The 13051-nt window shown below is 50.9% G+C and overlaps 1 protein-coding gene across 1 annotated transcript in view; it reads left to right on the top strand.

The window, feature by feature from the left end:
* Positions 1-882: 882 nt before the first annotated feature.
* LOC142246738 (uncharacterized) overlaps positions 883-13051 on the top strand; it is a 12545-nt gene continuing 376 nt past the window's right edge. Inside the window, exons 1-3 of the mRNA XM_075319790.1 lie at positions 883-967; positions 8713-9565; positions 9623-9702. Coding sequence (XP_075175905.1) covers positions 883-967; positions 8713-9565; positions 9623-9702 — 1018 coding nt within the window. The remainder of the gene's footprint in view (positions 968-8712; positions 9566-9622; positions 9703-13051) is intronic.

Genomic DNA, 13051 nt, shown 5'->3' with positions numbered 1-13051 from the left:
TCAGATGATATTTGCCGACATGGTGTCTTCAATAAAATGGCACCAGAGTTGGCGTGTGCATATATTGTGTGAGCGAAATACACTCCTATTCCTCTGGAACTCCAAATTAATAAGATTTGTTTCACGAGTGCTCGAGAAATCAATACAGCACACACTGCTTTATGGTGTTCTGAAAGTTTCTGGTTTATTACATCATGTGACCAGTTTATATAGTACCTCAAACAAAGAAATAACTCCTCTAAGCTAAGCACTAATAAGAGCAGTGGGGACGTGCACGGAACTTTATTGAAGTCACTGAGTCTGTGACTATCACCAGTTACCAGTTTGTTTCAGATGATATTCGCCGACACAGTGTCTTCAATAAAATGGCACCAGAGTTGGCGTCGTATACTGTGTGAGCGAAATATATTCCTGCTATGCCTCTGGAACTCCAAATTAATAAGATTTGTTTTACGAGTGACCGGGAAATCAATACAGCGCACACGCTTTGTGGTGTTCTGAAAGTTTCTGCTTTATTACATCATGTGACCAGTTTATATAGTACCGCAAACAAAGAAATAACTCCTCTGAACTAAGCACTAATAAGAGCAGTAGGGACATGAACGGAACTTTATTGAAGACACTCAGTCTGTGAATATCACCAGTTACCAATTTGTTTCAGATGATATTCGCCGACACAGTGTCTTCAATAAAATGGCGGCGCAGTTGGCGGTATGCGCACGCGCTGACTCTGGCGCCATTTTATTGAAGAATTCAACTACAATGTGAACTAAGCCCTGCGCACACGGTGGCCGTCGGCAGCAAATTTAAATAACAAAGAGGAAAGCAGCCAAAGTACCCAAGTGGGATACTGCAATTATCCTACGGCTCCGGGGCGCGAGAATGGATCCATCTCTTGATCAGCTTACTGTTCTGCACTGTGTCAGTAGGCTGCACCAACAGCCGGACGGCAGCAGAGGACAGCCTGGTACTAATGCCAGTGTCAGTGACTACAGATTGGCTGCAGCGCCTATTGGTGTCTCAGATTGTCTAATAATCAATCAATATACTGTTTTAGAAATAAAAAAGTGGAGTGCTTACCGCCTAGATAACATATATACTAAATAATACTGCCATACAGTGCCCACATAATACTGACTTTCAATGACTTTATAGCACTACCATTTGTTGTCTCCATATTACCGTCCCCAAATAATATCATTAGACCCAGCGGCAGTATGGGGTAGTAAGCGCTGTATAGTGCCGCCATCATAGTGCCATCAGTAATAAAACATATCGCACAATCCAGAGAGGCAAAAAGATGGAAATCCAGATGTGTGGCTCAGGACGAGGGATAGCCGGGGGTAGAAGGGTGGATTGAAAGTATCTGGTGGGAGCTGTCACTCCTTATCTATATAATAGTGCCATACAGTGAGCACATAACAGTACTGTCCAGTCGATATTATACAGCCTCTCTAACTATATAATAATGCTATACAGTGAGCGCATAACATTGCAATCCAGTCTATATTATACCACCACTCAGTATCTATGTAATAGTACCATACAGTGAGCACATAACAGTACAATCCAGTCTATATTATACCACCACTCAGTATCTGTATAATAGTGCTATACAGTGAGCACATAACAGTACCATCCAGTCTATATCATACCACCACTCAGTATCTATGTAATAGTGCCATACAGTGAGCACATAACAGTACCATCCAGTCTATATTATACCACCACTCAGTATCTATATAATAGTACCATACAGTGAGCACATAACAGTACAATCCAGTCTATATTATACCACCACTCAGTATCTATATAATAGTGCCATACAGTGAGCACATAACAGTACCATCCAGTCTATATTATACCACCACTCAGTATCTGTATAATAGTGCTATACAGTGAGCACATAACAGTACCATCCAATCTATATTATACTGCCACTCAGTATCTGTATAATAGTGCTATACAGTGAGCACATAACAGTACCATCCAATCTATATTATACCGCCACTCAGTATCTATATAATAGTGCCATACAGTGAGCACATAACAGTACTGTCCAAGCTATATTATACCGCCACTCAGTATCTGTATAATAGCCCTATACAGTGAGCACATAACAGTACAGTCCAGTCTATATTATGCCGCCACTCAGTATTTATATAATAATGCTATACGGTGAGCACATAACAGTACTCTATTGTCCATGTTATACTGCCCTTTAGCATCTATATAATAGTGCCACACAGTGAGCACATAAAATTGCCATAGAGTGCACATATAACACTGCAGCTGACGCCTTAGTTCAGCACAGGATGTGGCTAGTGTGTTGGCTAGTGGCAGCCCAGGGTACATGCCTGCTACTCCTTGGCTTTGGTCTGGTGATGGGACCTATATGGCCCCACACATGATCGGCTTTTGTTACCATTTATAGTAGATGGTTCCGAAAAGATTTTTGGAATCATGTTTGTTTTCTGAGACGGCAGCCACCGTACAGAAAGTCTCCCTCCTCACCACCACCACACAGGGAGTCTCCCTCCTCACCACCACTACACAGGGAGTCTCCCTCCTCACCACCACCACACAGGGAGTCTCCCTCCTCACCACCACTACACAGGGAGTCTCCCTCCTCACCGGCCACCTCACAGGGAGTCTCCCTCCTCACCGGCCACCGTACAGGGAGTCTTCCCCCTCACCGGCCACCATACAGGGAGTCTTCCTCCTTACCACCACCACACAGGGAGTCTCCCTCCTCACCACCACCACACAGGGAGTCTCCCTCCTCACCACCACTACACAGGGAGTCTCCCTCCTCACCGGCCACCTCACAGGTAGTCTCCCTCCTCACCGGCCACCGTACAGGGAGTTTCCCACCTCACCACCACCACACAGGTAGTCTCCCTCCTCACCGGCCATCTCACAGGTAGTCTCCCTCCTCACCGGCCACCTCACAGGGAGTCTCCCTCCTCACCGGCCACCGTACAGGGAGTCTTCCCCCTCACCGGCCACCATACAGGGAGTCTTCCTCCTTACCACCACCACACAGGGAGTCTCCCTCCTCACCGGCCACCTCACAGGAAGTCTCCCTCCTCACCAGCCACCACACAGGGAGTCTCCCTCCTCACCGGCCACCGCATAGGGAGTCTCCCTCCTCACCGGCCACCACACAGGGAGTCTCCCTTCCTCACCACCACCGCACAGGGAGTGTCCCTCCTCACCGGCCACTGCAGAGGGAGTCTCCCTCCTCACCGGCCACCGCATAGGGAGTCTTCTTCCTCACTGGCCACCACACAGGGAGTCTCTCTTCCTCACCACCACCGCACAGGGAGTGTCCCTCCTCACCGGCCACTGCAGAGTGAGTCTCCCTCCTCACTGGCCACCACACAGGGAGTCTTCTTCCTCACTGGCCACCACACAGGGAGTCTCCCTCCTCATCGGCCACCGCACAGGGAGTCTCCCTCCTCACCGGCCACCGCACAGGGAGTCTCCCTCCTCACCGGCCACCACATAGGGAGTCTACCTCCTCACCAGCCACCGCATAAGGAGTCTCCCTCCTCACCGGCCACCACACAGGGAGTCTCCCTCCTCACCGGCCACCACATAGGGAGTCTCCCTCCTCACCAGCACCACACAGGGAGTCTCCCTCCTCACCGGCCACCACACAGGGAGTCTCCCTCCTCACCGGCCACCTCACAGGGAGTCTCCCTCCTCACTGGCACCACACAGAGAGTCTCCCTCCTCACAGGCCACCGCACAGGGAGTCTCCCTCCTCACCGGCACCGCACAGGAAGTCTCCCCCCTCACCAGCCACCACATAGGGAATCTCCCCCCTCACCGGCCACCGCACAGGGAGTCTCCCTCCTTACCAGCCACCACACAGGGAGTCTCCCTCCTCACCAGCCACCACACAGGGAGTCTCCCTCCTCACCACCACCACACAGGGAGTCTCCCTCCTCACCGGCCACCGCATAGGGAGTCTCCCTCCTCACCGGCCACCACACAGGGAGTCTCCCTTCCTCACCACCACCGCACAGGGAGTGTCCCTCCTCACCGGCCACCACACAGGGAGTCTCCCTTCCTCACCACCACCGCACAGGGAGTCTCCCTCCTCACCGGCACCGCACAGGGAGTCTCCCCCCTCACCGGCCACCGCACAGGGAGTCTCCCTCCTCACCGGCACCGCACAGGGAGTCTCCCCCCTCACCGGCCACCACATAGGGAGTCTCCCCCCTCACCGGCCACCGCACAGGGAGTCTCCCTCCTCACCAGCCACCACACAGGGAGTCTCCCTCCTCACCGGCCACCACACAGGGAGTCTCCCTCCTCACCACCACCACACAGGGAGTCTCCCTCCTCACCGGCCACCGCATAGGGAGTCTCCCTCCTCACCGGCCACCACACAGGGAGTCTCCCTTCCTCACCACCACCGCACAGGGAGTGTCCCTCCTCACCGGCCACCACACAGGGAGTCTCCCTTCCTCACCACCACCGCACAGGGAGTCTCCCTCCTCACCGGCACCGCACAGGGAGTCTCCCCCCTCACCGGCCACCGCACAGGGAGTCTCCCTCCTCACCGGCACCGCACAGGGAGTCTCCCCCCTCACCGGCCACCACATAGGGAGTCTCCCCCCTCACCGGCCACCGCACAGGGAGTCTCCCTCCTCACCAGCCACCACACAGGGAGTCTCCCTCCTCACCAGCCACCACACAGGGAGTCTCCCTCCTCGCTGTCCATTTACTCTGTGTGTCTCATGTGGGTTTATAGGATTTGTCCTGAGGGTGGCAGAGACTCGTCTCATGGGGGGAGAGGACAGATAATCATTACGCAGCAAAAACAGAGGAATCTGCTCTAGCTCTCCACCATCGGTTCCTTCCAGCTGCCAGAGCCTAAAACCACATAGGGTCCATACAGAGTAAAATGCGGCTCCGTGCGGAGGCTGCGTGTGCACAGGACCTCCTCTGACCCCAGCCCTATGTACAGGGGCTGAGGTGGAAAATTTATTTTTGCACCGTAATAGCAGAGAGAGGTGTACGCCTCCGATATATTAGAAGTGGAGGCAGGTTACCGAAATATCCGGCACAGATGGAGGAAAACGTTTTACTAGATGCCCCCTTGAAAAAACAAATAGCAGATTTATTCACACTATACGGGGATAATAAATTGGCTGTATATGGCGGTATTATGTTGACATCATATGGCGGTAATATGCAAACTGTACAGATTTAGTATTATGTTTGCACTACATAGGGGTATTTTGTGAATTATATATGACAATATTGTTTAGGGACTACATGCCATTATAATGTGTGCTACAAATAGCAACAATATGTTGGGACTATATAGCGGTAACATTTTAAGCTGTATATTGCAGTGGTATAATGTGAGCTGTATGGCGGTATTGTGGTGGCATCATAGGGTGTTATGTGGCACTATATTGCAGTATTATGCATACTGTGTACGGCAGTATTATGTTGACACTATCTAGTAGTATCAGTATTATATTGGCACATTTTGGTATTATGTTGGCTGTATATGGCAGTATAATGTTGACATTATATGATGGTATTATATGGGCTGTATATGTAGTATTTTGTTGGCTCCATTTGGTATTAGTTTGTCTGCATATAACAGAACTACGGTATAATGGAACTACATGGCAGTAACATGTAAGCTGTACCACATATGGCAGTATTGTGTTGGCAGTATACAGTGGCATTATGTGGGCTGTTTATGGCAGTATTATGTTGGCTCCATTTGTATTATTTTGGCTGTGTATGGCAGAATAGGGTTGGAACTATTGACTTACAGTACAGACCAAAAGTTTGGACACACCTTGTCATTCAAAGAGTATTCTTTATTTTCATGACTCTGAAAATTGTAGATTCACATTGAAGGCATCAAACTATGAATATGTGGAATGAAATACTTAAAAAAGTGTGAAACGACTGAAAATATGTCTTATATTCTAGGTTCTTCACAGTAGCCACCTTTTGCTTTGATTACTGCTTTGCACACTCTTGGCATTCTCTTGATGAGCTTCAAGAGGTAGTCACCGGAAATGGTTTTCCAACAGTCTTGAAGGAGTTCCCAGAGATGCTCAGCACTTGTTGGCCCTTTTGCCTTCACTCTGCGGTCCAGCTCACCCCAAACCATCTCGATTGGGTTCAGGTCTGGTGACTGTGGAGGCCAGGTCATCTGGCGTAGCACCCCATCACTCTCCTTCTTAGTCAAATATCCCTTACACAGCCTGGAGGTGTGTTGAGGGTCATTGTCCTGTTGAAAAATAAATGATGGTCCAACTAAACGCAAACCGGATGGAATAGCACGCCGCTGCAAGATGCTGTGGTAGCCATGCTGGTTCTGTATGCCTTCAATTTTGAATAAATCCCCAACAGTGTCACCAGCAAAGCACCCCCACACCATCACACCTCCTCCTCCATGCTTCACGGTGGGAACCAGCCATGTAGAGTCTATCCGTTCACCTTTTCTACAAAGACATGGTGGCTGGATCCAAAGATCTCAAATTTGGACTCATCAGACCAAAGCACAGATTTCCACTGGTCTAATGTCCATTCCTTGTGTTCTTTACCCAAACAAGTCTCTTCTGCTTGTTGCCTGTCCTTAGCAGTGGTTTCCTAGCAGCTATTTTACCATGAAGGCTGCTGCACAAAGTCTCCTCTTAATAGTTATTCTAGAGATGTGTCTGCTGCTAGAACTCTGTGTGGCATTGACCTGGTCTCTATAATTTGAGCTGCTGTTAACCTGCGATTTCTGAGGCTGGTGACTCGGATAAACTTATCCTCCGCAGCAGAGGTGACTCTTGGTCTTCCTTTCCTGGGGCGGTTCTCATGTGAGTCAGTTTCTTTGTAGCGTTTGATGGTTTTTGCCACTGCACTTGGGGACACTTTCAAAGTTTTCCCAATTTTTCGGACTGACTGACCTTCATTTCTTAAAGTAATGATGTCCACTCGTTTTTCTTAGCTGCTTTTTTCTTGCCATAATACAAATTCTAACAGTCTATTCAGTAGGACTATCAGCTGTGTATCCACCAGACTTCTGCTCAACACAACTGATGGTCCCAAGCCTATTTATAAGGCAAGAAATCCCACTTATTAATCCTGACAGGGCGCACCTGTGAAGTGAAGACCATTTCCGGTGACTACCTCTTGAAGCTCATCAAGAGAATGCCAAGAGTGTGCAAAGCAGTAATCAAAGCAAAAGGTGGCTACTTGGAAGAACCTAGAATATAAGACATATTTTCTGTTTCACACTTTTTTGGTAAGTATTTCATTCCACATGTGTTAATTCACAGTTTTGATGCCTTCAATGTGAATCTACAATTTTCAGAGTCATGAAAATAAAGAAAACTCTTTGAATGAGAAGGTGTGTCCAAACATTTGGTCTCTACTGTATATTGACTATATTGCAGTATGAGGTTTGCACTATATGGCAGTATTATTTTGATAGCTTATCTTGGTATTATATTTGCTGTATAAGGCAGTATTATTTTAGCACTATATAGAAAAATCATTATGACACTATATGGTGGTATTACGTAGACTGTATATATCAGCCTTATGTTGGCTCTATATGGCAGTATTATGTGGGCTGAAATAATGGGAAAAACTACCTAAAAATGTGAAATAGGGTAGTCCGTACTTTGCCTCTTGCAATACCAAATCTTCAGGTCGCCCCTCTGTTGTACACGTGTGTGTTACGTGTCCCCGGGTCGGTGGGGTCAGGGGGATGTTTGCCACAGGACTGTGTCATCTAGACGTGTGACTCTCACATGTCCCTGTGACCTCCCGCCGGCCGACACGTCTGTATTGTGTCAGGTCAAACATCATCTGATATCTCGACCACCCATCGCATCCTATGGCATCTGTCGGCCATTTACAGTGAGGCCGGGTCACATCTGCAGGGTATTCCGGGCAAAAGGGAGAGATTTGGATCCAGAACCAACCTGGACACACACAGGGGGCACCGCGAGACCAAGAGCACCGGGTGCCCATAAAGGGGTAAACTACAGAATGGCAGATTCCCTATCAATAACTGTCATATAAAGCACCGCCATATCATTGCCAGCCTCATACAGTGCCGCAATACCACAGGCAATCACAGACAGTGCCGCAATACCACAGGCAATCACAGACAGTGCCACCATACCACAGGCAATCACAGACAGTGCCGCCATACCACAGGCAATCACAGACAGTGCCGTCATACCACAGGCAATCACAGACAGTGCCGTCATACCACAGGCAATCACAGACAGTGCCACCATACCACAGGCAATCACAGACAGTGCCACCATACCACAGGCAATCACAGACAGTGCCGCCATACCACAGGCAATCACAGACAGTGCCGTCATACCACAGGCAATCACAGACAGTGCCACCATACCACAGGCAATCACAGACAGTGCCGCCATACCACAGGCAATCACAGACAGTGCCGTCATACCACAGGCAATCACAGACAGTGCCGTCATACCACAGGCAATCACAGACAGTGCCACCATACCACAGGCAATCACAGACAGTGCCGCCATACCACAGGCAATCACAGACAGTGCCGTCATACCACAGGCAATCACAGACAGTGCCGCCATACCACAGGCAACCACAGACAGTGCCGCCATACCACAGGCAACCACAGACAGTGCCACCATACCACAGACAACCACAGACAGTGCCACCATACCACAGACAATCACAGACAGTGCCGCCATACCACAGGCAACCACAGACAGTGCCACCATACCACAGACAATCACAGACAGTGCTGCTATACCACAGGCAACCACAGACAATGCCGCCATACCACAGGCAATCACAGACAATGCCGCCATACCACAGACAACCACAGACAGTGCCACCATACCACAGACAATCACAGACAGTGCCACCATACCACAGGCAACCACAGACAGTGCCACCATACCACAGACAATCACAGACAATGCCGCCATACCACAGACAATCACAGACAGTGCCACCATACCACAGGCAACCACAGACAGTGCCACCATACCACAGACAATCACAGACAATGCCGCCATACCACAGACAATCACAGACAGTGCTGCTATACCACAGGCAACCACAGACAATGCCGCCATACCACAGACAATCACAGACAGTGCTGCTATACCACAGGCAACCACAGACAATGCCGCCATACCACAGGCAATCACAGACAATGCCGCCATACCACAGACAACCACAGACAGTGCCGCCATACCACAGGCAATCACAGACAATGCCGCCATACCACAGACAACCACAGACAGTGCCACCATACCACAGGCAATCACAGACAGTGCCGCCATACCACAGGCAACCACAGACAGTGCCGCCATACCACAGACAATCACAGACAGTTGTGCTATACCACAGACAATCACAGACAGTGCTGCTATACCACAGGCAACCACAGACAGTGCCGCCATACCACAGGCAATCACAGACAGTGCTGCTATACCACAGGCAATCACAGACAGTGCCGCCATACCACAGGCAATCACAGACAGTGCTGCTATACCACAGGCAACCACAGACAGTGCCGCCATACCACAGGCAACCACAGACAGTGCCGCCATACCACAGGCAATCACAGACAGTGCTGCTATACCACAGGCAATCACAGACAGTGCTGCTATACCACAGGCAATCACAGACAGTGCCGCCATACCACAGGCAATCACAGACAGTTTCACCATACCACAGACAATCACAGACAGTGCCGCCATACCACAGACAATCACAGACGGACAGTGCCGCCATACCACAGACAATCACAGACAGTGCTGCCATACCACAGACAATCACAGACAGTGCCACCATACCACAGGCAATAGCAGCCTGGATGTAGTTGGTCAGTATGGGCAGCAGTGCCACTTTCTGTGGTTTCCCCTATCAGTGGTTTCTTTATCAGTGTGGGCAGCAGTGCCACTTTCTGTGGTTCCCCCATCAGTGTGGGCAGCAGTGCCACTTTCTCTGGTTTCCCCTATCAGTGTGGGCAGCAGTGCCACTTTCTCTAGTTTCCCTTATCAGTATGGGCAGCGGTGCCACTTTCTGTGGTTTCCCTATCAGTATGAGCACCGGTGCCACTTTCTCTGGTTTCCCTATCAATGTGAGCAGCAGTGCCACTTTCTCTGGTTTCCCCTATCAGTATGGGCAGCAGTGCCACTTTCTCTACTTTCCCCTATCAATGTGAGCAGCAGTGCCACTTTCTCTGGTTTCCCCTATCAGTGTGAGCAGCGGTGCCACTTTCTCTGGTTCCCCTATCAGTATGGGCAGCAGTGCCACTTTCTCTGGTTCCCCTATCAGTGTGGGCAGCAGTGCCACTTTCTCTGGTTCCCCTATCAGTATGGGCAGCAGTGCCACTTTCTCTGGTTCCCCTATCAGTATGGGCAGCAGTGCCACTTTCTCTGGTTCCCCTATCAGTGTGGGCAGCAGTGCCACTTTCTCTGGTTCCCCTATCAGTATGGGCAGCAGTGCCACTTTCTCTGGTTTCCCCTATCAGTGTGGGCAGCAGTGCCACTTTCTCTGGTTTCCCCTATCAGTGTGGGCAGCAGTGCCACTTTCTCTGGTTCCCCTATCAGTATGGGCAGCGGTGCTACTTTCTCTGGTTCCCCTATTAGTGTGGGCAGCAGTGCCACTTTCTCTGGTTCCCCTATCAGTATGGGTAGTAGTGCCACTTTCTCTGGTTTCCCCTATCAGTGTGGGCAGCGGTGCCACTTTCTCTGGTTTCCCCTATCAGTGTGGGCAGCAGTGCCACTTTCTCTGGTCCCCCTATCAGTGTGGGCAGCAGTGCCACTTTCTCTGGTCCCCCTATCAGTGTGGGCAGCAGTGCCACTTTCTCTGGTCCCCCTATCAGTGTGGGCAGCAGTGCCACTTTCTCTGGTTCCCCTATCAGTATGGGTAGTAGTGCCACTTTCTCCGGTTTCCCCTATCAATATGGGCAGCAGTGCCACTTTCTCTGGTTCCCCTATCAGTATGGGCAGCAGTGCCACTTTCTCTGGTTTCCCCTATCAGTGTGGGCAGCAGTGCCACTTTCTCTGGTTTCCCCTATCAGTGTGGGCAGCAGTGCCACTTTCTCTGGTTCCCCTATCAGTATGGGCAGCGGTGCTACTTTCTCTGGTTCCCCTATTAGTGTGGGCAGCAGTGCCACTTTCTCTGGTTCCCCTATCAGTATGGGTAGTAGTGCCACTTTCTCTGGTTTCCCCTATCAGTGTGGGCAGCGGTGCCACTTTCTCTGGTTTCCCCTATCAGTGTGGGCAGCAGTGCCACTTTCTCTGGTCCCCCTATCAGTGTGGGCAGCAGTGCCACTTTCTCTGGTCCCCCTATCAGTGTGGGCAGCAGTGCCACTTTCTCTGGTCCCCCTATCAGTGTGGGCAGCAGTGCCACTTTCTCTGGTTCCCCTATCAGTATGGGTAGTAGTGCCACTTTCTCCGGTTTCCCCTATCAATATGGGCAGCAGTGCCACTTTCTATGGTTCCCCCTATCAGTGTGGGCAGCGGTGCCACTTTCTCTGGTTTCCCCCTATCAGTGTGAGCAGCGGTGCCAGTTTCTCTGGTTTCCCCCTATCAGTGTGGGCAGCGGTGCCACTTTCTCTGGTTTCCCCCCATCAGTGTGGGCAGCGGTGCCACTTTCTCTGGTTCCCCTATCAGTGTGGGCAGCAGTGCCACTTTCTCTACTTTCCCCTATCAGTGTGAGCAGCAGTGCCACTTTCTCTGGTTTCCCCCTATCAGTGTGAGCAGTGGTGCCACTTTCTCTGGTTCCCCTATCAGTATGGGCAGCAGTGCCACTTTCTCTGGTTCCCCTATCAGTGTGGGCAGCGGTGCCACTTTCTCTGGTTTCCCCCCTATCAGTGTGGGCAGCGGTGCCACTTTCTCTGGTTTCCCCCCATCAGTGTGGGCAGTGGTGCCACTTTCTCTGGTTCCCCTATCAGTGTGAGCAGCAGTGCCACTTTCTCTGGTTCCCCTATCAGTATGGGCAGCGGTGCCACTTTCTCTGGTTTCCCCCTATCAGTGTGAGCAGCGGTGCCACTTTCTCTGGTTCCCCTATCAGTATGGGCAGCAGTGCCACTTTCTCTGGTTCCCCTATCAGTGTGGGCAGCGGTGCCACTTTCTCTGGTTTCCCCCTATCAGTGTGGGCAGCGGTGCCACTTTCTCTGGTTTACCCCTATCAGTGTGGGCAGCAGTGCCACTTTCTCCGGTTTCCCCCTATCAGTGTGAGCAGTGGTGCCACTTTCTCCGGTTTCCCCCTATCAGTGTGGGCAGCGGTGCCACTTTCTCTGGTTTCCCCCTATCAGTGTGAGCAGCGGTGCCACTTTCTCTGGTTCCCCTATCAGTATGGGCAGCAGTGCCACTTTCTCTACTTTCCCCTATCAGTGTGAGCAACAGTGCCAATTTCTCTGGTTCCCCCTATCAGTATGAGCAGCAGTGCCACTTTTTGTGGTTTCCCCTATCAGTGTGGTCAGCGGTGCCACTTTCTCCGGTTTCCCCTATCAGTGTGGACAGCAGTGCCACTTTCTCCGGTTTCCCCTATCAGTGTGGGCAGTGGTGCCACTTTCTCTGGTTTCCCCCTATCAGTGTGGGCAGCGGTGCCACTTTCTCCGGTTTCCCCTATCAGTGTGGACAGCAGTGCCACTTTCTCCGGTTTCCCCTATCAGTGTGGGCAGTGGTGCCACTTTCTCTGGTTTCCCCCTATCAGTGTGGGCAGCGGTGCCACTTTCTCCGGTTTCCCCCCTATCAGTGTGGGCAGTAGTGCCACTTTCTCTGGTTTCCCCCATCAGTGTGGGCAGCAGTGCCACTTTCTCTGGTTTCCCCCGATCAGTGTGGGCAGTAGTGCCACTTTCTCTGGTTTCCCCCTATCAGTGTGGGCAGCGGTGCCACTTTCTCCGGTTTCCCCCTATCAGTGTGGGCAGCGGTGCCACTTTCTCCGGTTTCCCCCTATCAGTGTGGGTAGCGGTGCCACTTTCTCCGGTTTCCCCCTATCAGTGTGGGCAGTAGTGCCACTTTCTCTGGTTTCCCCTATCAAT

Source organism: Anomaloglossus baeobatrachus, chromosome 7 (genome assembly GCF_048569485.1).
Source record: "Anomaloglossus baeobatrachus isolate aAnoBae1 chromosome 7, aAnoBae1.hap1, whole genome shotgun sequence".
NCBI lineage: Eukaryota > Metazoa > Chordata > Amphibia > Anura > Aromobatidae > Anomaloglossus > Anomaloglossus baeobatrachus.
The sequence above is the reverse complement of the archived record's forward strand: the minus strand, read 5'-3'. Positions and strand labels throughout refer to the sequence as shown.